The sequence below is a fragment of the Danio rerio genome, chromosome 24 (genome assembly GCF_052040795.2).
Source record: "Danio rerio strain M-AB ecotype USA chromosome 24, GRCz13ab, whole genome shotgun sequence".
NCBI classification, from domain to species: domain Eukaryota; kingdom Metazoa; phylum Chordata; class Actinopteri; order Cypriniformes; family Danionidae; genus Danio; species Danio rerio.
Genome location: NC_141044.1, coordinates 1,004,684 through 1,031,500, shown reverse-complemented (window position 1 = coordinate 1,031,500; position 26,817 = coordinate 1,004,684). Strand labels below are relative to the sequence as shown.

The 26,817-nt window shown below is 44.3% G+C and overlaps 1 protein-coding gene across 6 annotated transcripts in view; it reads right to left on the bottom strand.

Annotated features, from left to right (window-relative positions):
- The window catches only part of piezo2a (piezo-type mechanosensitive ion channel component 2a), a 152,033-nt gene that overhangs the window by 12,042 nt on the left and 113,174 nt on the right, over window positions 1-26,817 (bottom strand). For all 6 annotated transcript variants that reach the window (XR_015524630.1, XR_015524631.1, XM_087308995.1 and 3 more), the window contains 12 exons: window positions 26,058-26,224; window positions 25,656-25,843; window positions 21,789-21,929; window positions 18,461-18,727; window positions 15,903-16,161; window positions 15,526-15,708; window positions 6,266-6,491; window positions 5,820-5,943; window positions 5,451-5,598; window positions 4,790-5,004; window positions 2,768-2,926; window positions 2,123-2,270 (listed from right to left, as the gene is read on the bottom strand). Coding sequence is in view for 4 of the 6 variants with exons in the window: in XM_087308995.1 (XP_087165121.1) it covers window positions 2,123-2,270; window positions 2,768-2,926; window positions 4,790-5,004; window positions 5,451-5,598; window positions 5,820-5,943; window positions 6,266-6,491; window positions 15,526-15,708; window positions 15,903-16,161; window positions 18,461-18,727; window positions 21,789-21,929; window positions 25,656-25,843; window positions 26,058-26,224 (2,225 nt within the window). In the remaining 2 variants the exon portion in view is untranslated. The remainder of the gene's footprint in view (window positions 1-2,122; window positions 2,271-2,767; window positions 2,927-4,789; window positions 5,005-5,450; window positions 5,599-5,819; window positions 5,944-6,265; window positions 6,492-15,525; window positions 15,709-15,902; window positions 16,162-18,460; window positions 18,728-21,788; window positions 21,930-25,655; window positions 25,844-26,057; window positions 26,225-26,817) is intronic.

Here is a 26,817-nt window from a genome sequence, read left to right as displayed (position 1 = left end):
AACACAACGCACACGTCACTCCTTCCGTGCTCTACGCCCATTCATCATATGCAAGGAATAATTGCCAATAGTAGACTAATGCACACACGTATTTGTTGGTGTTACACCTCAGATGAGTGTTATTTGTAAATGATTCAACAACCTGAAGTGCATTATTCTGCTCGAACTTCAGTTCCCAGATCTACAAGCGCTGATCAGATGTTGTATTTCTCACATTTATCAGCTTTTTGTCCTCAAACTAATCTCATCCGAAGCCTTCTCTTGTGTTTTCATATGATTTTTCACTGCTTAGAGCGCCAAATATCACATTCCCTGACTTACACTAACTAAAAAGCTGAATTTATATAGTTTATGAGCACTGAGGACACAAAATATCTAATATATCTAATAAATCTTCAATTGCACAGTGTCACATATCATCAGGACATGGTGCTGAAGCACACAAAAGCTGGAATGGAAGTTTTTGGACATTCACCATTAAATTGCCTGATATTTAATCCTCGATACTCTTCCTTCTGTAAGGTTATAGCATTACAGTTTTTCTAGTTTGCTTTGAGCTGGTTAAAGAAACTAGGTTCCTCTTCATTTTCATTATCACTATCCCATCAGAGCAGAGGACAGGTCTTGCAAATGTGTAAACCCTTTCTCATTGGGTTGACACATTTTCCCCACCATTTTTCCAAACAGTTAACACAGATGTCATTCAAGCAGTCCAAACTCCATTGCTTTAGTTTTGGTAACCAAACAGAATCCATCTATTCTCAATTATTAAAAACTACCAACATCAGTATGAAATCACTGAAGCACCGGTTTGACACTCCTTCACACAAATCTTCAATTAGCCATCATTCTGCAAACCTTATATAAACGATGGAAGGTCTGTGTTGTTCTGCGCCAGCATTGATGGAGGAGGTCAATATGGCTATGTCCTATACTCCCAATAGATATGACTGTATATTAGTTTACATGTGTTTTCTCTAATATTTACAGTATTTTATTACTTTTGTCTGTTTTTTTATTTACAGTATTTCAGTTTTCAGCCACAGTTTGAAAAATGTCATGAATTCAATATATATTCAATCAAAGCACATCTTATTCTTGATCCAATTCTTTGCAAAAAGGCGAATTTGACAGCCCAAATAGAGACAACAAATGCCATTGGCTATAAGCTACAATGGCAAGCAATGGTGGTGCATTTTGAGTTCTGTATTTTGTATTTTGTTGTGCATCGTGTAATGTTTAATTGAAAGAGCTCATATACTTGTTGGCAAGTTGTGTTGTTTGAAGGTAAAACTAGCTTTTGCTGCATATGTTAAATGTTTTGACATGATATGTGCCTTTTGCAAGCAAAATGTGTCATTTTGACCATGAGTGCCGCTGTTTAAGCCTGTGTGTTCACTGTTCTGAAAATGTGGAGTTTCAGTTGACAACTGCATCCAAGCAATCGAGAAAAACTGTAATATATCAGTAATATAATGATGATTACTTTATCCCAGTCTAACACTCCAAATATCATTTGCGTCATTTCTTCTTAGGCTCTTCGGCTTTTTCCCTCTCTGTCCCATATCTCTCCTTGACAGCTCCTCTCGTCTTCGTCTTATTCCATCTCTGAGGCTCTCCGTGCCCTGCTACCCAAACCAATCCCCTCATCCGACGCCTTCGTGTGCCCACTGGAGAGGGTAGACGGGTCTGCGAACATGCTCCTCCACGGCTGCAGAACCAGACGGCTGCCCGCCCTCACCGGACTATATCCTCACCCCTTGTTCACACCCCCTGTGGCAACGTTGCGTCTTGTCAGTGTGTTTCTGTGCTGATTGCTGCTGGGGCTCTTCTTTTCTCTCCCTGGTCCCTGGTTGCTCTAATTCATGGGCAAGGAGAGAGGGAGATTTTTTTTGCCTCCCTTTCCTGACATGCATCTTATTTCCTTTCCTAAATGCTGTGACCTGTCTTCCCCTGAACACTGTGATGTCTGTGTACTTTCGGGGAGGGGTTCAATTTCAATATACGAAAGTGTATGTGACAAATAAAGGCCTGATTTGATTTAATTTGATTTGCAAAGATAAAATAAGTGTCAAAACTCGACAGTAATTATTGATTATTACACGTTACCAGCTTGTCTCACCTTCTCGGACTCCCTCCAGCACTTGAGCACGAAGATGTGAGCGTAAATGTCCTCCACGCAGATCCAGCTGGATAAACTGAGCGTCGTGTCCGTCCAGACCCAGTCCATCACGGCCCGCAGCTCCGTCAGGAACGGCACCAACCGGAACCTGAACATCGTGATCAGCACTTACAGTTACAACGACCGATCAAACTTAACTGATAACAAACTAAAACATTTAGATCAGACTAAAGAAACTCTTCTCTCTATTATCTTTATTATGGAAACACTGCACAAGGCTGTATTAGCTAATGTTAGTTTCATTATTAACATGAACAAACAATGAACAATGCATTTATTGCAGTATTTACTCGTGTTAGTTAACGAAAATACAGTTTGTATTCGTTAACTCGATGCATTAACAAATGTCAATTCGGATTTTATCCATGTAAATGTGGTCAATAAATGCTGTACAGATATTGTTAATGTTAGTAAATATGATAATAATTAATTATTAATCATTAATAATTAATAAAGTAAATGATTGTTATTAAAATCTTTGCTAAGGAAATCTTCTTTCGTAAATATCGTTTATTATTTATATCCCAATTGGAACCAGAGCGTTTTAAAGAAAAGAAAAGACACAAGGAAAGGGCCAGTCCTTACCCCTGGAAGAGGAAGAGATTGAGGTAGTTGTAGCTCTTGGTCAGGAAGTTTCCCAGGACACGGGTCGGGTATCCGCAGCGGATCTGATACGCCGACAGACCAAAGTAGATGCACTTCACAAAATACCAGAGCTGAGCCACTGTGTTCTGACTGAAACGCCTGACGAAACACACACACACAGACACACACATCAGGTCAATCCCCACAAGAACAATTACATTACCATAACGCATGAAATACTGATCGAGCGTTTAAGACTGTGGGCTGTGATCCAAGGAAATGTTTGGTGTTGAATCGAATGTTTCATCCTTTTAGGCTGAATGGAGTGTGCTGTTTCCCAAGGATCAATATTGGGTCTATTTTCCCATTTAAATGCCTTGCTGCTACTGTATCTGCCAGAAACATAATGTAAGCTATCATTTCTATACTGTACAGCTTTATATGCCAGCAAAAAGGGGGTCTTACAGGCCTTTTTTTTTTTTTACATGTTTTAATATTGATTATGGAATGATATTACAGTTTTTCTCGATTGCTTGGATGCAGTTGTCAACTGAAACTCCACATTTTCAGATCAGTTAACACACAGGCTTAAACAGCGGCACTCATGGTCAAAATGACACATTTTGCTTGCAAAAGGCACATATCGTGTCAAAACATTTAACATATGCAACAAAAGCTAGTTTTACCTTCAAACAACACAACTTGCAAACAAGTATAAGAGCTCTTTCAATTAATCATTACACGATGCACAACAAAATACAAAATACAGAACTCAAAATGCACCACCATTGCTTGCCATTGTAGCTTATAGCCAATGGCATTTGTTGTCTTTGTATTTGGGCTGTCAAATTCGCCTTTTTGCAAAGAATTGGATCAAGAATAAGATGTGCTTTGATTGAATATATATTGAATTCATGACATTTTTCTAACTGTGGCTGAAAACTGAAATACTGTATATAAAAAAACAGACAAAAGTAATAAAATACTGTAAATATTAGAGAAAACACATGTAATCTAATATACAGTCAAATCTATTGGGAGTATAGGACATAGCCATATTGACCTCCTCCATCAATGCTGGCGCAGAACAACACAGACCTTCCATCGTTTATATAAGGTTTGCAGAATGATGGCTAATTGAAGATTTGTGTGAAGGAGTGTCAAACCGGTGCTTCAGTGATTTCACACTGATGTTGGTAGTTTTTAATAGTTAGGAATAGATGGATTCTGTTTGGTTACCAAAGCTAAAACAGTGGAGTTTGGACTGCTTGACTGACATCTGTGTTAACTGTATGGAAAAATGGTGGGGAAAATGTGTCAACCCAATGAGAAAGGGTTTACACATTTGCAAGACCGGTCCTCTGCTCTGCTGGGATAGTGATAATGGAAATGAAGAGGAACCTAGTTTCTTTAACCAGGTCAAAGCAAACTAGAAAAACTGTAAGCAATTGATGGTGAGAAATTTAGCTTTTTAGCTTGTGTTGTGAAGCCTTTTTAAGCAGCATTTGTGAAGCAAATTTTGTCAACATTTGTTGTTTTTAAATGTCATAAACAAGACCAAACCAAATAAACCCAAAACAACACTAATAAAATAAAAAAATAAAAAACACAACAAAATAAAAAACACAATACAAAAGTAAACAAAACAATCCCAACACAACACACAAAACACAAACAAAATCCAAAAACCCAAACAAAACTAATTCCAAACTAAAAACAAACAAACACGAACAAAAAACTGAAAATCAAACAAAACAAAACTTGACACAAAAAACTAAAATACAAACAAAGCAAAGAAACAACAACAACAACAAAACGACACAACAAAAAACAACAACAACAACAACAAACTCAACACAAAAATCAAACTAACTAAACCAAACTAAAAACAAAACAAGACACAAGACACAAAAACAAACAAAACCAAAAAACAAACACAACCGAACCATAAACAAAACAACACCACACAAAACTACAATAAACAAACACAAAGCAAAGCAAGACAATGACAGGCTTTCAAACCTCTCGGTGACTCCGGGCAGAATGAAGAACATCCAGAAGTGGATGCCGAACACCAGGATGACCTGGAAGATGACCTTCCCCATCACAGTCTTCCTCAGGTACAGCGCTCGGTCCACCACCATCGTCCCGAACTGGATCAGAACCATCACCAGGAACGCCTCGGGAACCTGGTCCTCCGACAGAGAGGAAGTGATGTCAGCAGCAGCAGAGTGCTTCTGTAGAGGGAGAGACAGACTTCAGTGGCACTGTTCGCTCTAACAGCTGACTTATTTCCTCTTCATCATGATGACAGTAAATAATATTAGACTAGATATTCTTCAAGACACTAGTGTTCAGCTTACAGTGACATGTAAAGGCTTCACTAGGGTAATCAGGGTAAAGTTAGGGTAATTAGGCAAGTCATTGTATAACAGTGGTTTGTTCTGGAGACAATCCAACACTAATATTGCTGAAGGGGCGAATAATATTGAGCTTAAAACAATTAAGAGCTGCTTTTATTCTAGCCGAAATAAAACAAATAAGACTTTCTCCAGAAGAACTGATCTTACAGGAGGGCAAATAACTTTCACTTCAACTGTATATATCTTATCATTTATCCCAACTCAACAGCACACAGCAAGTCTAATAGTTTACTAAGAGTAGTAAAGCTCTCGCTACAAACCCCGAAGGCCCAAAACCCGAAGACGATGATGATGAAGTCGACCGTATCGGCCAGAAACATCAGCACATACACATCCGTCACTGCGCTGTACTCGGGGTGGATGAGGCTGTAGAAGAACTGCCTGATGGGGATGTAGACGTCCAGAACACTGAAAACACACACACACACACACACACACGCGCGCACACACACACACATGCACACACACACACACACACACACACACACACACACACACACCAATCAGACTGTAGAAATTAAAACATAACAATATGATGGTGTGTTGTTTTCTTCTAATAGACAAGTTAGTGTGTGTATGTATGTGTGTGTGTGTGTGTGTGTGTGTGTGTGTGTGTGTGTGTGTGTTACGTTTTGACAGTGAAGCGTTTGGCTCTGATGAGCTGCTCTCTGAGTTTTTCCATGAGCAGTTCTTTACGGCTCTTCTGTTGAGCGCTGAGAGAGCGGCGGACACTCGATCTGGACACTGAACTGCCTGTAAACACACACACACACACACACACACACACACACACACACACACACAGATTTACATTCACAGATTAAGATTTGTATTGTCACTCTGCAACTAAGAGGCACTTCAACAGTAGATATTCTGGATGTCATCTGAACCATTCATTTCAGGTTTTGCAGTGTAATGAGTCGATTCGGGTGTGTTTCATTAGGGAGAGGCTGAAAATGTGTACTGTTGGTATGAAGTATGTATGAAGTGTGTGTGTGTGTGTGTGTGTGTGTGTGTGTGTGTTATTGGTTGTTGTGCAGAGTCTGTGTAGTGCCTATAAGTCATCGGTGTTCACCTGTTTTGGATCGAGCGGATCTCTGCGAGATGCTGGAGCTCTGTCGGCGCACGCCTGCACTTGACTGCTGTTTTCTGGCCAAGCGGAGGTGTGTGTGTGACAGCGCGTGCGTGTATGTGTCCTCCACAGGGCTCTTCTCGGAGAAACACTCCGCTTTCTCTTCAGCGCCAGAGTGTGTGTGTGGAGAGACGGAGCGCGGCTCTTCTTCATCCCACAGCCCGTAACACTGAGCGGGAGACAACAGCACAATCAATATCATCTCAACACATTTGATGAAGATAACAGCTGCTGACGGACTGGTTAATACTCAGCAGGGCGTTATCCTATAATAATTCAGTGATCCTGAGTGCATCAATACACTGATACTGCTTATAAAACTGCTCTTACATATAATAGACAGCTTTATTGCTGTTTTAAAAACGTGCTAAGACACAGAACATTGATCTGAGCTGTAATAATATACATAAAACAACAGTTTGCAAAAAGAAAACCAATAGCTGCGTCCCAAATGGCACACTATGCACTCATGCACTATGTACTTATGCACTTACACACTCAACAGGGCAGTATATGTATGTAGTGGCGTCCCAAATGGCGCACTAATGTTTTTTTACTAAGCGTTTCCCCGATGACGGTCGCCAAATCAGTGAAATAAACGACCAAATCATCAAATAATACCTGCTGTGAGTATAACCGCATTCACCATCGGGAGGCGCTATAATCACTCTCGTAGGAGAATTTTGCTTTCACCATCCAAAATAAATAAAGTTATCCAACATGTGCGTCCGATAGCTCCGCCCCTTCCGCTACGTAGCAAACCTGCGGTCGTTGAGTGTGTGAAGTGTCCATCATTACACACTACACTTTGGCGTCTGAATGAGTGCATCATCCGGGTAATTAAAGTGCACTTACTATTTTTAGAGTTTTCAGTGTGAACACACTACTTACACTATTGATACTGCAAAATGGCATAGAATAGTGCATAAGTATGCGATTTGGGACGCATCATCTCATTTCAACACACTTCAGCGGACATGCTCAAAGTAGGTCTCACAGGCCAAAGATGGCCCACCGTAACCTTTGATTTGGCCCACTCTCCCGTCGGAGAAGAGCGTGAGAATGATGGAGGGGCTTGGAGAGAACGCCTTTTCTCATTTCTAATTTGACTAAATCTTTGTTTGTTTGTTTAGTTGCTGAGATACAAAAAAGCAAACTGAGATTAAATGCTGTAAATGAAAAGCTGTACATTAATCTGAGTTTTTACAATGTAAATACCATCACTCGAGAGATAGAGGACTATGCAGAAGACATCAGCGAGCAAATCAAGGCACAAACTACTGCATGCTCTTACAAACGAGGCTGTTTTTCTTTTGGTTTTTGTTGTAATAAGTAAATTATAAAATGTAAAAATGTATACTGTGTTAGTTAATATTAAGCAATGTTTTCTAGGTATCTTTAAGCATTATAAAACAAATTAGGAAATTACCCATGACAACTATATTCACCTTCGGCACACTAGCCCTGTTTTTTTTTTTTTTTGGCCTTTCGTGAGAAAAAGTTTGGGCACCCCTGCACTGAAGTCAATTATTATCATGAAGCCGCTCTTCAGATGTTGTATTTGTCAGGTGTTTGTAATCAAATTAGCACTAGTTTCTTCCACGCCTCCTCCAAAGACTTCTGTTGTGTTTGGATGTGTGTTTGACTGCTGTACAGGGTTCACACACCTTTTCCAAAGGCAACAATAAACACTTTTCAAAACCTTGTTCTTAAAAAAAAATTATACAAATGAATCGCATCCAAATTAAAGGTTTGTTTTGACATAATATATATGTGTGTGTGTGTACTGTGTTTATTTATTATGTATATGCATATATTTGAGAAAATATTGTATACATATTTACATATAAATGTGTGTGTGTGTGTGTGTATGTGTGAGTGTGTGTGTGTGTGTGTGTGTGTGTGTGTGTATAAATATAAATAAAAGACACAAATTCTAAATACATTTTAAATTCAATGTAACAAGATTGTTTCTATTTATGTGTGTTTAAAATAAATAAATGCATGATAAATATAACACACACACATATTTTGTCAATACAAAATTCTATTTTGGATGCTACTATTTTGGATAATAGCAATACACCATCAAACTAATACATGTACATACTTAGTCACATTATATCACATGCTAAAAATATTTCATATTATATTTATATATTATATTTAATAGTAGAACATTAATGACAATGTTTGATGTTTCCCTTAAAGACCAAACATTGATTTACTGTAATTTATTCTTTTAATATGTCATTTTCTTGCATCTTAAATGTGTCATCTTTCATCATATATATATATTTATCTATTTTAAGTTCATGCATGTCCATGCATGTCTTTAGATTTAAAAATAAAATATAATATAATTATATAATATAATTAAATGTAATAATAAAATATTATATAAAAATAAAATATTACAGTTTTCATTAATTGCAAAAGCAAACAAATAAAAACAAAAATAATTAATTTAATTAGCTGAATTACGATAGTAATTGAATTACCTAGTTCCCCTTCGGTTGGGGAACTTCAGTGCCATGAATGGGAGGATTCGGATCAGAAGCCGCTTATCTGGAGAGTATTGAACGGGCCAATGAATGAAATTAATTGGCAGCGTAAGCTTGCGCAGGTGTGCGACATCTGCAATCATCTCAGCATATAAGCACACCTGAAGCCAGCAGACGCCATCCTTTTCGCTTCAGATCCTTTCTGAGTGAGTCGATGAGGGTTCCTCTTGCTGATCAGCACTTCAGAGCGAACGAGTGTGTCTCCCGGTCCAGAGTGGGTCTTCGCGGTGGCAGACGGTCGAGCTGGGTTACTCCCTTGCCTGCGGTTCTTTGGGTCCGGTCCTCCAGAGCGGTGCGTATAGTTGCAACTTTCCTAAAAGAGCAACACAGTCGTGCAGCACGTCCTTTTCAGGATGGCGCTCCGACTGTGCGTTTCTGGATGCGGGGGTTTCCTGTCTCCGGATGATGGACACGATCACTGCATTGCATGTTTGGGGGTCCAGCATGTTAATGCGGTGCTCGCGGGCGGTTCATGTCGTCATTGCGATGCCATGACCGTTGCACAGCTAAGATCGCGGCTAACTTTCGCAAGAGAGCGAGCCACCCCAGTTGCCTCCTGTTCTAAAAAAGCAGCGGGCGCTCGGGCAGATCTGAGGGTTTCAGCGGGAGCTAATCCGCCGCCCACGGGCTCGCGGACCTCTCGCTCCTCACGGCGCTCCATCCAAGCTTCGGGTGGTGAGAGTGATCCGTCTAACCAGATGGTAGCTCTCACACTCGCTGACACCGGAGATCAGATGTCCTCCGCGGCATCGGAGGGTGGGCTTTCACTGTCCGACGAAGATCCGGACCCGCTCGCCCCCTCCGGGCAGGTGAGCGCTGTCAAATCGGATCCTGAAGCGGACATGTTAGCCGTGCTTTCCCGGGCTGCTTCGGCCGTGGGGTTGGAGATGGTTTATCCCCCAGCTCCGCGGCCGGACCGACTAGATGGGTGCTACGTAGAGGACCAGAAGGCGAAGCCTTCGAAGCCTCTCGTCCCCTTCTTCCCGGAAGTGCACAGTAGGCTCACGCAGTCCTGGAGGGCACCTTTCTCTGCCCGTGCTGCGAGTGCCTCCGCCCTCACCGCCCTTGACGGCGGAGCTGCCAGGGGGTATGAGGCGATCCCGTCAGTGGAGCGCGCTATCGCGGTCAATCTTTGTCCGCGCGGCGCCTCTACGTGGCGGGGTTTGCCCCGCCTCCCGTCCAAAGCCTGTAGGTTGTCTGCCTCCCTCGGAGCCAGAGCTTATAAGGCTGCGGGCCAGGCTGCTTCTGCTTTGCACGCGATGGCCACCTACCAGCGCTACCAAGCGCAGGCGCTGGCCGAGCTGCACGAGGGCGGGTCCAACCCAAGCTTATTACATGAGCTGCGCACCGCGACCGACTATGCTCTTCGGACTACTAAGTCCGCCGCGTGTGCGCTGGGGAGGACGATGTCCACACTTGTGGTTCAGGAACGCCACCTCTGGCTAAACCTGGCCGATATGCGCGACGTTGACAAAGTTCGCTTTCTTGACTCGCCCATATCCCAGGCTGGCCTGTTCGGCGACACCGTCGGTGAATTCACCCAGGAATTCAAGGCGGTGAAAGAGCAGTCGGATGCGATGGGCAATGTCATCTATCGGCGTGGCCGTAAGCCCGCTCCGCCCGCCGAGCCATCCACCTCCGCTGTTCCTCGCCGAGGGCGCCCGCCAACGAGTGCTGCCCCGCCCCCGCCTGCGCTTCCGGCCAAGCGGGCGCGGCGTTCACCTCGAAAGCAGGCAGCCCCTCCTGCCCAGGGCGCCGTTAAGTCCGGTAAACGGACCGCGAAGCGTCCCTGAGACAGGCCATCCGGAGAAGAGGAAACTTGCTCTTTCCCCGCTGGAGGGCGGGGCCCCGATAACAACGGTACTTTTCAGTGCCACCAAAACATCAGTAAAAGAGCACTTTTTCCCTTCCCCGGATGTGACTGCACGAGTTCTGCCAGTCCGGGACGCGCTGCCTTCCGGCTCGCAGACTCTACGTGCTTCGCCAGTGGCTCACGAGCGCTGGGGGGACGGTCTCCCTTCCCTCAGCCCTCCAGCCCCCTCTCCGGAGTCAGGGTGCGGAGCCAGAGCGAATCGCTCTCCTCCAGCTTTTCCGCGGGACCCTCGTGCTTCCCGGATCAGCACACCCACTCCGCGCTGCCCCACCGCTGGTACGTCAGCGATTGTAGCGATGACTCCATTAGCGAGGGCTCTGCCTGCCTGGTTAGCGCGGGCCAGCCCCTCGCGGTGGCTCATACGCACAATCAGACTCGGTTACGCGATTCAGTTCGCGAAACGGCCCCCCAAGTTTACGGGCGTGTATTTCTCCAGGGTCAACCCCCTGTCCGCCCCTGTCTTGCGAGAGGAGATTGCTGCCCTCCTGGCGAAGGGTGCAATCGAGCCGGTTCCTCCAGCCGAGATGGAGAGTGGGTTTTACAGCCCATACTTCATCGTACCCAAAAAGAGCGGTGGGTCACGGCCAATCCTAGATCTGCGCGTTTTGAACCGCTGTCTGCACAAGCTGCCGTTCAGAATGCTCACGCAGAGGCGCATTCTCCAATGCGTTCGTCCTCGGGATTGGTTTGCAGCCATAGACCTGAAGGACGCGTATTTCCATGTCTCCATTCTTCCACGCCACCGCCAATTTCTGCGGTTTGCGTTCGAGGGTCGAGCGTGGCAGTACAAGGTCCTCCCCTTCGGGCTCTCTCTGTCTCCGCGGGTCTTCACCAAACTCGCGGAGGGTGCCCTAGCGCCCCTTCGGCTCGCGGGCATTCGCATACTCAATTATCTCGACGACTGGCTGATTTTAGCCCACTCGCGGGAGCAATTGATTATGCACAGGGACGAGGTGCTTCGGCATCTCTGCCTACTGGGGCTTCAGGTCAACCGAGAAAAGAGCAAACTCGCCCCCGTGCAGAGGATTTCTTTTCTCGGGATGGAGCTGGACTCGATCACCATTGTAGCGCACCTCTCCGAGGAACGCGCTCGCCTGTTGCTGAACTGTCTGAGGGAGCTCGACAGCAAACTAGTGGTCCCACTGAAGTTCTTTCAGAGGCTCCTGGGGCATATGGCATCCGCAGCCGCCGTCACGCCGCTCGGGTTGCTCCATATGAGACCACTTCAGCACTGGCTTCACGATCGGGTCCCCAGACGCGCATGGCACGCGGGCACACACCGGGTCTCGGTTACTGCGCTGTGTCGCCGCGCCCTCAGCCCTTGGAACGACCCCTCGTTCCTACAGGCCGGTGTGCCTCTAGGACAGGCGTCCAGCCATGTTGTTGTTTCAACAGACGCTTCCAACACGGGTTGGGGGGCCGTGTGTCGCGGGCATGCGGCTGCGGGCCTCTGGAAGGGTGCCCAGCTGCATTGGCATATCAATCGCCTAGAGCTGTTGGCAGTGTTCCTCGCTCTCCACCGCTTTTTACCGGTGCTGGAGCGGCAACACGTGCTGGTCAGGATGGACAGTACGGCGGCGGCGGCGTATATCAACCGCATGGGGGGTATGCGCTCTCGCCGCATGTCTCAGCTCGCCCGCCGTCTGCTCCTCTGGAGTCACCCGCGGCTGAAATCGCTGCGCGCCATTCACGTCCCAGGCACGCTCAATCGTGCAGCCGATGCGCTCTCACGACAGCTGTTACGCCCTGGAGAATGGAGACTCCACCCCGAGTCTGTTCAGCTGATATGGGCGCGATTCGGGGAGGCCCAGATCGATCTGTTTGCTTCCCCCGAGAACGCTCACTGCCAGTTGTTTTTTTCCCTGACCGAGGGCTCTCTCGGCACGGATGCACTGGCCCACAGCTGGCCTCGGGGCATGCGCAAGTATGCGTTTCCCCCAGTGAGCCTGCTCGCGCAGTTTCTGTGCAAGGTCAGGGAGGACGAGGAACAGGTTCTGCTAGTTGCGCCCCTTTGGCCCAACCGGACCTGGATATCAGAGCTCTCACTCCTCGCGACGGCCCTCCCCTGGCGGATCCCTTTGAGAGAGGACCTACTCTCTCAGGGACAGGGCACCATCTGGCACCCTCGCCCCGATCTTTGGAACCTCCAGTGGTCCCTAGACGCGAGGAAGACTTAGGTAACCTACCGACTGCGGTGGTTAATACCATCACTCAGGCTAGAGCCCCCTCCACGAGGCGCGCCTACGCCCTGAAGTGGAGTCTATTCACTGAATGGTGCGTCTCTCGCAGAGAAGACCCCCGAAATTGCCAGATTAGTGTTGTGCTCTCTTTCCTTCAAGAGAAGTTGGACAGCAGGCTGTCGCCCTCCACTCTCAAGGTTTACGTGGCCGCCATCTCCGCTTATCATAGCGCGGTAGCTGGCGGCACCGTGGGAAAGCATAACCTGGTCATCCAGTTCCTTAGGGGTGCTAGGCGAATTAATCCATCTCGCCCCCCTCTCATGCCCTCTTGGGATCTCGCCCTCGTTCTCACGAGTCTGCGATCCGATCCCTTTGAGCCACTCGAATCAGTATCTCTAAGATTTCTGTCCCTGAAGACAGCTCTGCTGGTTGCGTTGGCCTCCATCAAGAGGGTCAGGGACCTGGAGGCATTTTCGGTCAGTGACTCGTGCCTGGAATTCGGGCCGGATTACTCTCACGTTATCCTGAGACCCCGCCCCGGTTATGTGCCCAAGGTTCCTACCACCCCCTTTAGAGATCAGGTAGTGAACCTGCAAGCGCTGCCCCCGGAGGAGGCAGACCCAGCCCTTTCTTTACTTTGTCCAGTTCGCGCTCTGCGCATTTATGTGGACCGTACTCAGAATTTTAGATCATCTGAGCAGCTCTTTGTCTGTTATGGCGGTCGGCAGCAGGGAAGTGCCGTATCGAAACAAAGATTATCCCACTGGATTGTGGATGCCATTTCACTCGCTTATTCGAGTCGAGGTCAGCCGTGTCCCCCGGGAGTACGTGCACACTCCACTCGGAGCGTTGCATCCTCTTGGGCGCATGCACGCGGCGCCTCTCTAACAGACATCTGTAGAGCTGCGGGCTGGGCGACACCCAACACATTTGCAAGGTTTTACAATCTGCGAGTGGAGCCGGTTTCCTCAAGGGTATTAGGTAACCCTTTGGTGATTGAGGAGACAACTCGGTAGGGTGTTGAAACACGCTTGCTGCGCCATTCTCCCTAACACGGAGGTACGTGCGCCTTTTTTATCTGTCAGTAAAGTTCCCCGTCAGGTGAGCCCTGCAGATTCCTCCGTGGCCCCCAGCACTGACTCAGCGGAGGAGTCACTTGCTGGCCCACTACGTTGTAGGTCTGCCCGCTGGTCAGCCCGCGTTTTGGGTATAGGTGCCTGCTATGCGTGATCCCCACTAGGCGATCCCATATGCTTATTCCGCCACGGTTAAGTCCCCCCCCTGGGCGGACCCGTGTCTTCCCTCTCCGCTAACCACTCTTTGCTATGCGTACTCCCCCTTTTTAGGGCTAGTCCATAGGTAAATTCTGCCATCTATCCCCCCCTTGGGTAACGGATGGCCTCCGCAGCGTCCTCCCTATCGGGATTGCACGCTTCCCAACGTACTGTCGTATTTCCTAGAATTATCTAGATGCTCACGACTTCCCAAAAAATATATCTAAATCCGTAAAACTTCTGTTGAAGTAGGATAAATTAGGGCCAGGGACACGTTGGAGGACCGCGCCCCCCATGATGTGGGTGCGTCACGCTTGCTTGACTATCTCCTCATCGGGGGTGTTGGTAAGGTGCAGTCATTATGGCGCTTTCCATATTCTCCCATTCATGGCACTGAAGTTCCCCAACCGAAGGGGAACGTTCGAGGTTACAGAAGTAACCCTTCGTTCCCCGAGGAGGGGAACGGAAGTGCCATATTCCGTCGCCATAATGACTGTCCCTTAGCTGTTTGAAAGTCTCTTCAGCTTAAAAGGATGGCGTCTGCTGGCTTCAGGTGTGCTTATATGCTGAGATGATTGCAGATGTCGCACACCTGCGCAAGCTTACGCTGCCAATTAATTTCATTCATTGGCCCGTTCAATACTCTCCAGATAAGCGGCTTCTGATCCGAATCCTCCCATTCATGGCACTTCCGTTCCCCTCCTCGGGGAACGAAGGGTTACTTCTGTAACCTCGAACGTTACTAAGATCAATTATTATGAAAGCAACACGATTACAGTTTTAAGCACGTTTAATTTAACTTAATTGAAAATATAAGCAGTATTCTAACTTTAAACTTTAATGTTTAATAAATTTAATTTAATGAAAATATTTGATTAAAATTTCAGCTTTTCTCCAAACGTTTCCAGCCCACGTACAAACACTAGCTTGTGGCTGTGAAATAACCCAAATCATTCAGAGTAGTGATATGGAGCTGTAATGCACTCAAAACCTGCCGGAACTACTTTATCTGTGCATTTATCTGAAAATAACAGCACACCTTAGAGCAGGGGTCACCAAACTTGTTCCTGGAGGGCCGGTGTCCTGCAGATTTTAGCTCCGACCCTAATCAAACACACCTGAACAAGCTTATACTAGGTATGCTTGACACACCCAGGCAGGGGTGTTGAGGCGAGGTGAAGCTAAACCCTGCAGGGACACCGGCCCTCCAGGACCGAGATTGGTGACCCCTGCCTTAAAGCATCAGCCAATCGGAATCAAGCCTTCTCTGTAGCATGAGTGTGAATAAATATAGGAGTCATGATAATCAGACCTTGAGGATGGAGCGGTGGAAGAAGAGCGCCAGCAGCTGCACCAGGTCATAGTGAACGTATCCCTCCTTCTTCTCCACACCGATGATGTTGGGCGGGTGAAACGGCTTGGATTTGTCCACCTCGATGCTCTGGTTAAACGGGAAGAAGCCGAACTGGAAGAAGTACTTTATCACTATCGTCACCTGTGTGTAGAAACAGACAGAACATGTGCTCAACACTGGAGCTCTGGAACAGGGAGAGCCAGCGACGATCAGGGATGCAGGATTACACGCTCGCCTGGCTGTGCAGTCAATAAATGTGGCTATAATGGACGACAACGGGGAGAAAACAGCATCAACAGAACTAAGGGGAGCCAATCTGAACAGAGTAAACGCACCTCGGTGTACACGATGGCGGTCATCCAGAAGCGTTTGCTGGGCCGCGGCACCGACAGCATGGCCCACAGGAAGATGAGCACGGGCAGCACCAGCGTGGCCACCGAGGCGGAGATCATGTGGTTGAGGATGATGACCAGATAGCAGACCATCTGAGAGTGAGACACCAGCACATTGTAGAGCGAGTAGCAGAGCTGCAGGAGCTGAGGCTGAGAGCGGTAGAAACGCTCCGACTGCTCCAGATCGGCATCGTAAAACATCCTGATGGAGGAGGAGAACAGCAGATGAACACACAATAATACACACACACACACACTAGGACAGCATACATTTCTTTTAACATTGGGGGGGAGTGGTGGCAATAAATTAAACATTTCTCATGAGCAATTTTTGAAGGGGACACAAATAATCCCCACATGTCCCCACAATGAAATCTTTGCTTCACTATTATTGTTTAGGGAAGGGTGTGGGTGGGTCAGCTGGTCAGTCAGAGACAGCAAAGGAGAGCTGCTGAGAGATTGCTGAGAGCTGCTCGTTGATATTTATGTAGATTTGGCATGCTTCTCATATACAATAAAAACAGAATTAAAAAAGTTAACAATTGCATTTAAATGTGGATTATTCAAAAGTACAGTGGGCTCGTTTCGAACACGCACAGCTAAACAATATGCTAATTGTGGCCGTTAATGTTAAGTTAACATTAACAAGTCATCACGAATGAATCAATGCATGGGAAACGGCTTCGGCATGTTAGCTGCAGTGCACAATGCAACAAGCTATTGTAAACGAGCTAACGTTCTAATATAGCAGACGCATACAATATGACACCCTTAACCATCATTTTTTGCGGAAACTACAGTCCTTTATGAATGAGCCTGCATCATTAAACAGATTGGGTTTATTCACAGTGAATAAAATACTCTACTTGCTGAAGTTCAACATGAAGGCCGCACACCTGACTTGTGTGTGTGCAGGTTAGATGAGCTGGAGAAGCAGGCAGTGGGCCAAACCACTGTGAGGAAGGGGAGGGGGAACTCAACGGTTTCTAAATGCATTTGTTGCGTTTCTTTTTTGTATACTTACACATTTATTTTAGTCATATTGTACATACATATATTTTTTACAATAAAGAGTGAAATTTGATTTATTTATTTTGTATTTTGGGGGGGGGATTTACATCCGTGCTTCTAACTAACACACAGAATACACACCACTGATGCAGACACTAGGGTTTCTGCAGAGTCGTGCCCGATACACACTGCATTACACACACCTCACACACAAGGTGCAATTTATTCTTATTAGTATTTGTCATTTGATGCAAAGATGATATAATACAAAGTATAGCTTTATAAAAGTGCATACGTTTAGTGTATTGTTGAAATTTACTCTGGGACTGAGAAACGCTGCTTTAAAGGGATATCTGTGTTTAACACCATGCCAGCTTCTATGGCTATGTTTATGACAAGAAAAAGCATACTGCAGCCTATATGTATGATATTGATTATCTTTAATTGAATTACAAGGTTTCATCAAATATTATGGATTAAGAATATTAAACTGAATATAATAAATTCCTCTGAAATAAAGCCAAAGACATTAATCTTACTCACCCAAACTTATGAACCGAATAACCACGCATAATAAATACACATAATCCAACATAACATAACATAACATACCCAGCCTTTTAAAAACATGCAAACCTTCAAGTGTCGTACATTAATACCATCTGATGTTGCAAACTCGTATTATTACCATTCTAAACGTTTTAGGCCAGGAAGACAAAAAGTAATTATTTATTAATTAATTAATAAAAAATCAAATTATTAAAACTTGATTAAAATGTATTACGCTCCAACACTGTGGTATTCTCTTCCAGTTGATATTAGGAATGCACAGTCTCTTGCCATTTTTTAAAAATCTGTATATTTTTGTTTAGGGCTGCTTTTAATGATTCTGTCTGCTATTACCTGCTCTATTATTGTCTTTTATCTTTTAATCACTGTAGTGTCTTTATTATAGTCTGTTGTCTTGATTTGAACGTAATGTGTATTGAGAAAGTACCTTTTAAAAGTGCTATATAAAACAAAATTATTATTATTATTATTATTATAAAAATGATAGCACAGATAGTTTACAGTAAAATTAAAATATGTGTAAATGCTATGGTTTCTACTGTGTGTAGAGCAGGGGTGCCCAATCCTGTTCCTGGCGATCTACCTACCTGCAGAGTTCAGCTGAAACCTTGATCAAACACACCTGTCGGTAATTACCAAGCGCTCCTCCAGATCCTACTTAGTCGGTTTAGTTGGGTTTGATTAGGGTTGGAGCAGAAATCTGTAGGAAGGTAGATCTCCAGGAGCAGGATTGGGCACCCCTGGTGTACAGTAAATTTAATGCTAAATCTCTGGCAACCACAGCTGGCGTTTTTTTTTTTTTACCATAAAGTTTTGTTTTTGCACTGTATTTTTTTTACAAATAAATGCAATTGTAAAAGACTAATGGTACTTTATGAAGCTTTATGAAGTGCGTGTGCGTGTGTGGTGTGTATTCTGACCGTGTCTGCAGCAGCTCGCTGGCGGTCAGCCGGTGGCTGGAGGTCTGCGGTGTCCCGCTGCTGGAATCCTCCGGCGTCTGGATCTTCAGTTTGCGCTCGTCACATATACAGTCCAGGCCCGTGGCTCTGCTGTATGATGGCGGGACGTCTCTGTGTGGCGTCTGCAGCAGGTCTGAAGCGCTGGACCACAGCGTGTCCGCTCCACACTCCTCCACGGTGTCACTGGTGCCCTGCCGCGAGTACAGCTCCGTGCCCTGCGTGTGCTCGCTGAAGGTAGAAAGAGTACAGACTAATTATACTCCAGTTCCATTACTTGGCCAAACATGTAGTGAGAGTGCAGTAAAAGTATCTGGTGTAAACATTACTCAAAGTCTGAGCTAAAAGTACTCAAGTGTAGTGAGTATCACACTGTGAAAGGTTGATGTGTTTACATGCGACATTCTGCAGGAAATTTAGTGAACACTTAAGGCCGTTTGGAGGTTTCAGTGCTCAGGTGACATCTCCATCATCATCTAAACCACAGATGTCAAAGCTAGTTCCTGGAGGGCCGCAGCCCTGCACAGTTTAGTTCCATCCCTGCTTCAACACACTTACCTGTAGGTTTCAAACAAGCCTGAAGGACTCAACTACTTGGATCAGGTGTGTTTAATTAGGGTTGGAACTAAACTGCGCGGATCCCCGGCCCTCAAGGAACTGGCTTTGACACCTGTGATCTAAACAGTCTCTCAGTCTTTGCATCTTCTTGCACACTTTTACTGCTTCTTACTCTACACGTCTGCTGTGTTTATGAAGCGCTTGTGTCTTGAGGTTTTTCTACAGTATGTCCGACAGATCGCTCTATTGTGTCTTTTCTTTTCTATGACCTGCTTTAACACACTTTACTCTGTTTTTTAGTCGCTGGTTCGAGTCCCGGCTTGGTCAGTTGGTGTTTCTGTGTGGAGTTTGCATGTTCTCCCCGTGTTGGCGTGGGTTTCCACCGGGTGCTCCGGTTTCCCCCACAGTCCAAAGACTTGTGGTACAGGGGAAGCGTCCGAGCTAAATTGTCTGCACTTATGTGCGTGAACAAGTATGGAGGTTTCCCAATGGTGGGTTGCAGCTGGAAGGGCATCTGCTGCGTATAAATATATGCTGGATAAGTTGGTGGTTCATTCTGCTTTGGCAACCCCAGATTAATAAAGGGACTAAGCCGAAAAGTAAATGAATGAATGAATATAAAGCTCTTTGAATTACTGTGGTGTCCGTTATTGTGTGTAAAATGTGCTATAGAAATAAACTTGCCTTGCCTTTATGATGAGATTTTGATCAGATGGGATTAACAGGACTGATAATTCCTCTACGGAAATCAAATGTAAAGAAATATAAGCACAAAATAAAGTAACCGCTGCAGATAATAGTGGTGTGAAAATAGAGATACAGCACTACCAATACACTCAAGTGGATGTTCAAGTGCACATTTGTAAAACTTCTTAGTGAAGTCTAATTCCTGAGAAAAACTGCTCAATTACAGTCATCTGGTAATCAACACACTCGGACACAAGAGAGAACACTTCATTCCTGTCGTTCACCACAAGAGGGAGGAGTTGACCTGCTTTAAAGCAGCATTTCTCAATGGACTGTTTCCACATCGGTGTGTTTCTCTTCAAAGTTGGTAAACTCAGAGCGCAGTGAAATGTCTTTATTATTTGCTCAAATTATAAATAAATAAAAAACAATGACGGTGTCATCAAGTCTTAAAAACAAGTGATACAATAGTGTGAGACGGAAATTGGCAGCCAAAATGTCAGATTTACTGTCCTGCCCCTCAAACACTGCATTACACACACCACATTACTAGTCATTTGATGCAAAGATGATATAATATGAAGTATAGCTTTATAAATGTGCGTACATCTGTGTATTGTTGAAATTTATTTTGGGGCTGGGATTGAAAAACGCTGCTTTAGCGGGATAGTTGTGTTTAACACCATGCCAGCTTCTATGGCTATGGCTTAAATTTAAATTAATTTAACTAGATTAATACTATCAATAATCAAAAGAATAAACTAAAGATAATACATTCCTCAGAATTAAAGCCAACACAATCCAATGTTGATGCTTTTAAAGGGATATGATAGAATGTATGGCTTGCCTCATACGCAAACAAGTATCTGCATCTGAAAAAGTGTGAATTGAACTCAAGAGCTGTGACCCAACTAAACCAGTTGAGTAATCTCCAGGGGAGGTTATATCCTTTGTTATAAAGTATAGTGTCTCACAGACTGGCGGGTTTTGTCTTTAATAAAGTCTTCTCCCCATAAAAACTTTGGTCAGCTGACTTATTTTATGTATTAATTAGAATCATCTAATACATTGGAGAGCCATCCAAGAATGGTTAAGCCGAATACAGCAAAATCTAACAGATAGTTCACCCAAAAATGAACATTCACTCACTGTTTACTCTTCATCAAGTGTTTCCTCAAACCTTTATGAGTTTCTTTGTTTAGTTTAACGCAAAAGCAGATATTTTGAAGAATGCTGGAAACCTGTAACCATTCACTTCCATTGTAAGAAAAACAGACACTATGAAAGTCAATGGTTACAGATTTCCAGCATGTTTTAAAGCATCTTCTTTTGTGTTCTTTGTCTTTCATTCACCTGTGGATGTTGGTTGTAGTTAAGACTATCAAGTTTATATATATTTATATATCATTTTCTTGTCGGCTTAGTCCCTTTATTAATCCAGGGTCTCTACAGCGGAATGAACCATCAACTTATGCAGCATGTTTTTACACAGCAGATGCCCTTACAGCCGCAACCCATCTCTGGGAAACACACACACACACACACACACACACACAAACAAACACAAACACAAACACATACACTACGGACAATTTAGCCTACCCAATACACCTCTACCGCATGTGTTTGGACTGTGGGGGAAACCGGAGCACCAGGAGGAAACCCACGCCAACGCAGGGAGATATATATATATATATATATATATTTAATTTTATACATATAATGTATAATGCAATGAATATATAACTCAATACATGTCCTTTATCTAGTTTTGCTTAAAGCTATAATGTTTGAGGATGTGTTGAACAAAAATCTTAAATATGATATGGGAAATGTGTGTGTGCCATTAGTATGGTGAATGAACCGATTCTGCATGTGTGTCTGTGTGTCAGCAGACGGTTGTATAAATGGTGTGTCTATCAGCACAGATCTATATCAGTGTTCCTGCAACACACAGCTGTTTGTGTGTGTGACACTGGTTCACGGGTATAAAAGAGTCACCTGCCTCCTAATGACAGCAATGAAGCATACGCGCACACACACACACCTTGAGGCTGCACTGTCAGCAGATGACGATACGTCCACACCAGAGATTCTGCAGAGTTTGGGTCGGCTGCGCTGGCTGGTCTTCAGGACTCGCTCCTCATCCAGTGTAGAGTCCTCCACGATGCTGGATTCAGTGTAAACACTACAGAAACACACACACACACACACACACACACACACTCGTCATGTTGAACTATGATTATTATTACATGCTGTACAAGTGTTGTTCATTATTAGTTCATGTTAGCACTCATTGACTAACATTAACTAACAGGACCTTATAGTAAAGAGTGACCTGATGAGGTAATTATTCGTATATTCATATATAATGGTACATAAGTACAAAGTAATACTGAATTACAGTGGATTTACCGTAATATTATTTTACTTTACTTGCTTTCTTGTCCACGAGTGGAAATTTATCTTTGGCTTCAGCACACAACCACATCAGCGTTCACATTACACACATCACAGAAAACACATTCAGCGTCATCACATCTATCACATCAAAACTCTATTTAAAACCTTTTACCTACTGAGAAATCAGTATTTAAACTTCTAACCCTAGTGAAGCCTTTAAATGTGACTTTAAGCTGAATATTAGTGTAGTCTAATATTATGTGCTGTCATCATTGCAAAGACGAAAATAAATCAATTATTAGAAATGAGTTATTGAAGCTATCATGATTAGAAATGTGTTCTTCTTTCCATTAAACAGAAATTGGGGGAGAAATATTAGCAGGAGGGTTAATAATTCAGACTGCATCTGTACATGTGAGTGAGTGATCTGCACTGTATAGTTTGGCACATGTGTGTTTAGTGAGTGTATCTTTAAATGAGGTGTTGTGTGTTGTTGGTTTAGTGAAGGATCAGGGAGTAACGTGTCCTTCGCTGAGGCCTGAGACAGAAGCCTGCTGTTCAAATCTGGCACACTAAGCCCTCCCCGAATACCTTATCTGCAGAGTGCGCACTACTGAGGGTGTGAACGCAGAACCATCTAAATAAACTGGACTGCGAAATCCCAGACTGCTTCACTGAACCACACGCTCATTTATCCAGAACACGGTCTAATTCACAGCTCAGTCACTACCGAGATCACAGCTTTTACTCATATTAGTCTGCATGTTTCTGTGTGGAGACACAGGAAAATATTACCTCTAGATGAACAGATTTTTACCTGTAATTAAATGACGTCTGCAGGAATCAGGAGTTTATTGTATATCATATATAATTATTTATAAATACATTTTGTTCCTTTTCCAAGCAGCTTTACTGCAGTTTATTTAAATGAAAACTACTTTTTTTACAATAACAAGTTAATTTATTCATTTTCCTTCAGCTTAGTCCCTTATTTATCAGAGGTCGCCACAGCGGAATGAACCACCAACTACTGCAGCATATGTTTTACACCTTTCCAGCTGCAACGCAGTACTGGGAAACACCCATACACACACTCATGTTTTTGGACCTTTGAGGAAACCGGAGCACCCGGAGGAAATCCACACCAACACGGGGAGAACATGCAAACTCCACACAAAAAAGCCAACTTGCCCAGACCTTTTTGCTGTGAGGCCACAGTGCTAACCACCGAGCCACCATGTCACTCACAATCATAAGTTTATTTTGGCTGATTACATTTTTTCTCATTGTTGCAACAACAAACTTTTTTGTCTATACCTTAAAAATAGTGGAAATATAGCCAGACTATCCAAAGAATTACTCTTTAAACTCTTTTTATGAACTCAGAAATAAAAGCTTTATATTAATATAAACATTTCAGAAATAAAATATAAAATTAGAAACTACCCTGGTGCTTTAGCTTGCAATTCTGCATTCAAATCTGATCGCAAAACCGTCAGCAATTTACAGCTGTTCAACTAAAACCTTCATATTAAAGCAAGCAGCATGAATTCGAGCAACAACTGGGCAGAGTCGCCAGGAGGAGGAGTGGGGCAGTGGTGTCAAAACTATGGAACACAAAAATCTCAGCGTTTCTGCAGGTTTCACCAAGTCACTTTAAAGACTTTTTAGGACCTTTGCAAGATTAGTATGAATAAAACTCCAGACTTATACAGGGTGAAACGCTTACATCCCTATCATAAACCCAACGATTTCAGAGCAGTGCAAGCCTAATTTTCACGTTTTGCGCCACATTGTTTAATTAGCAAATCCATATGCGCCGCTTTGTGGTCTATAGAGGAGGTGTGTTGGCGCACTGTTGGAGCGCTGCTAATCTGAGGAACTGAAATAGACCAACAGCACCATTGACCAACTAAAAGCTGCTCTAAAGTCCAGCAGAGCGTGTTAGTTATCCACATATGCAGGTCCAGGTCCAGATCCTGCTATCTACGCTTGAGTCACTGGGCGTTGCAGGCACGGTTACTCAGTGGTTCGGATCTTACCTCTCTGACAGGTCATTCAGGGTGTCTTGGAGGGGAGAGGTGTCCAACCTACAGCATCTAAACACTGGGGTACCACAGGGCTCTGTTCTTGGGCCACTTCTCTTCTCCATCTACACGACATCTCTAGGATCAGTCATCTAGAAACATGTATTGTCCTACCACTGCTCTGCTGATGACACCCAGCTATACCTCTCTTTTCACACTGATGATCCCTCGGTTCGGGCTCGCATCTCAGCCTGCCTGTCGGACATTTCACACTGGATGAAAGATCATCATCAAGTTTCTGCCAACCCGACTGGCATCATAACTTTTCAATCCAGATGGACGGGGCAACCATTACTGCATCCAAAATAGTGAAAAGCCTTGGAGTAACGATTGATGACCAACTAAACTTCTCTGACCACATCTCTAGAACTGCTCGATCGTGCAGATTTGAACTCTATAACATCAGAAAGATCCGACCCTTCCTATCTGAACTATCTAAAATAAAAATAAAAACGACTGTTTTGCTTCTTACACTTTCTTTTGCATACCTGAAACTTGCCTACAGCACTTATCTATCGTTGCTCTTATAGTTGTGTAAATTGCTCGCTTGTCCTCATTTTTAAGTCGCTTTGGATAAAAGCATCTGCTAAATGACTAAATGTAAATGTCTAAACGCTCACACACTGCTGAATACACACAGGACGATCAGCAACACACACATATCTTTACAGATGAACACAATTAAAGGATTAAAATGATACAAACATGATTATTCTCTACATCAATATAAACACACTGCCTCCACGCCTTCTTCACCTCGGGGGGCTTCTTCAGTTTATTGATGATGATCTGCATCTGTATAATGTGATTATTATTAGCGGTATTATTCATATATGCAGATTTATGTTTGTTTTAATAAACACAAGTGTAGATGTGTCCAGCTGTGGGGTTTTGGAGGCGTCTGCATCAGCATATGTGGATAAGAACAGGACGTGTGTTTGGATGTAACTCAGTTTTCTGAGCACACTTCATTATTATTGCTCATTTATTCCTCTGCTGGAGATTAGAACTGAATTTAGAAACAGTTTTGAAGCAAATCTTTGTGTTGAACAAAGGAGAATAAACATGTGGGCTGATGGATGTGTTCAGTGGAGAGAGTTTCCACCGTTTCCTCACTCCACCAAAGTAAAGGAGTAAAGTAGAGGAGTAAAGTAAAGAGGCTGAATGGAGGAGGCTCGTTCTTTATCCTCGCGCTGCGGATGCTCTGTTTAACCCTGTATTTACTTTAACAGAGTCGCCATGTAAATAGCAAACATGCCATGGAGTGACGCAACTGACTCCTTAAGGGAATGGCAGACGAGACTCTGGTTTAACGGTGCTCATAACACACCTGAACTTTCACTTTAAGACAACATGATCACCCTAAAACTAAAAAACAGCAGCGTTTCTCAGCGTCAAGACAGAAGAGTGTGTTTTCTGACCTGGCCAGATTCTCCGTGGAGGTCTGCAGGTCAGTGTGCTCCTGCGGGGGGAGATCTGGGTCCGTCCGCAGCGGGCTGAAGTCAGAGTAAGCCTCCTCTGTGGGCTCCAGGCTGGACTGTGTGGACGCCGGCCTGCACATCTGCCTCTGGTAGTACATGCGAATGCTGTCCCGCGAGGGGACGTTACCCTGCAGAAAACACACACCATGTTGGAGCCGTTTCCTTTCCTCATCCACGACTCATGCTTTTTATTTTCTTCAACGATTCAACAATATCAGCTTAAAGGTCCAGTGAAGTGACAGTAAACATCATTTGGGAAATAATGAACATTGAATAACTCTGACTTCAACTGTGTGTACTGCAGTAAAGCGCTAGATGTGTCGTGTGTTCTGTGAGCTCCACCTTCTTGGCCTCGTGTGTGAGCATGCAGCGCTCGATTCGCAGCACGCTGGAGATGTCGATGTGCTCCTGACATATAGAGTTGAGCCAGGCGGTGAAGCTGTCCAGCAGAGCCAGAAACAGAACCCAGGAGAACTTGACCATGTTGAAAACCCGCTTCATCATGTTATCTGGAGGACAAAGAGAGGTCAGAGAGCTGCACCGCTGACAGACGGGACTCTATGAGCTCATGTTAAAGGGTCGGTTCACACAATTTCCTCATCCTTCGCTTGTTTCGTGTTTGTTTTTTGTTCTGTTGAACTTAAATGAAGATATATATGCATGTATGTGTGTTTGTTTCTTTAAGCACTTTCCAGTATACTGAAGAGCGCAGGAAAAAACAGACACCGACTTCTTTAGTGCTTCAGTTCAGGATGTCAGTAGCTGTGTTTCCATCCAAACATGTGAATTAGACTCAAGCATAAAGCTGTACTATTGCACATGAGTTGCGAAACAGAAGATGAAGGTGAAATGCAACGAATGCAACGGCTTTAGGAGGCGTGAGACGGGAGCAGACAGATGCTCAAGGCAGTTCTGGAGGGAATAATAACTGAAGAATAATAATACTAAAGCACTGTGATGACGGACTGACGGAGGGCTGAGGCCTTTTACAATCAGCAGAACGACATTTCAGATCTGCAACATTAGCCGCGTATCCACCATCGCGCTTAAAGCGAGCCAGCCAAGGCCAGTTGCGTTTCCGCTGTCACATCCGGGGCCTAAT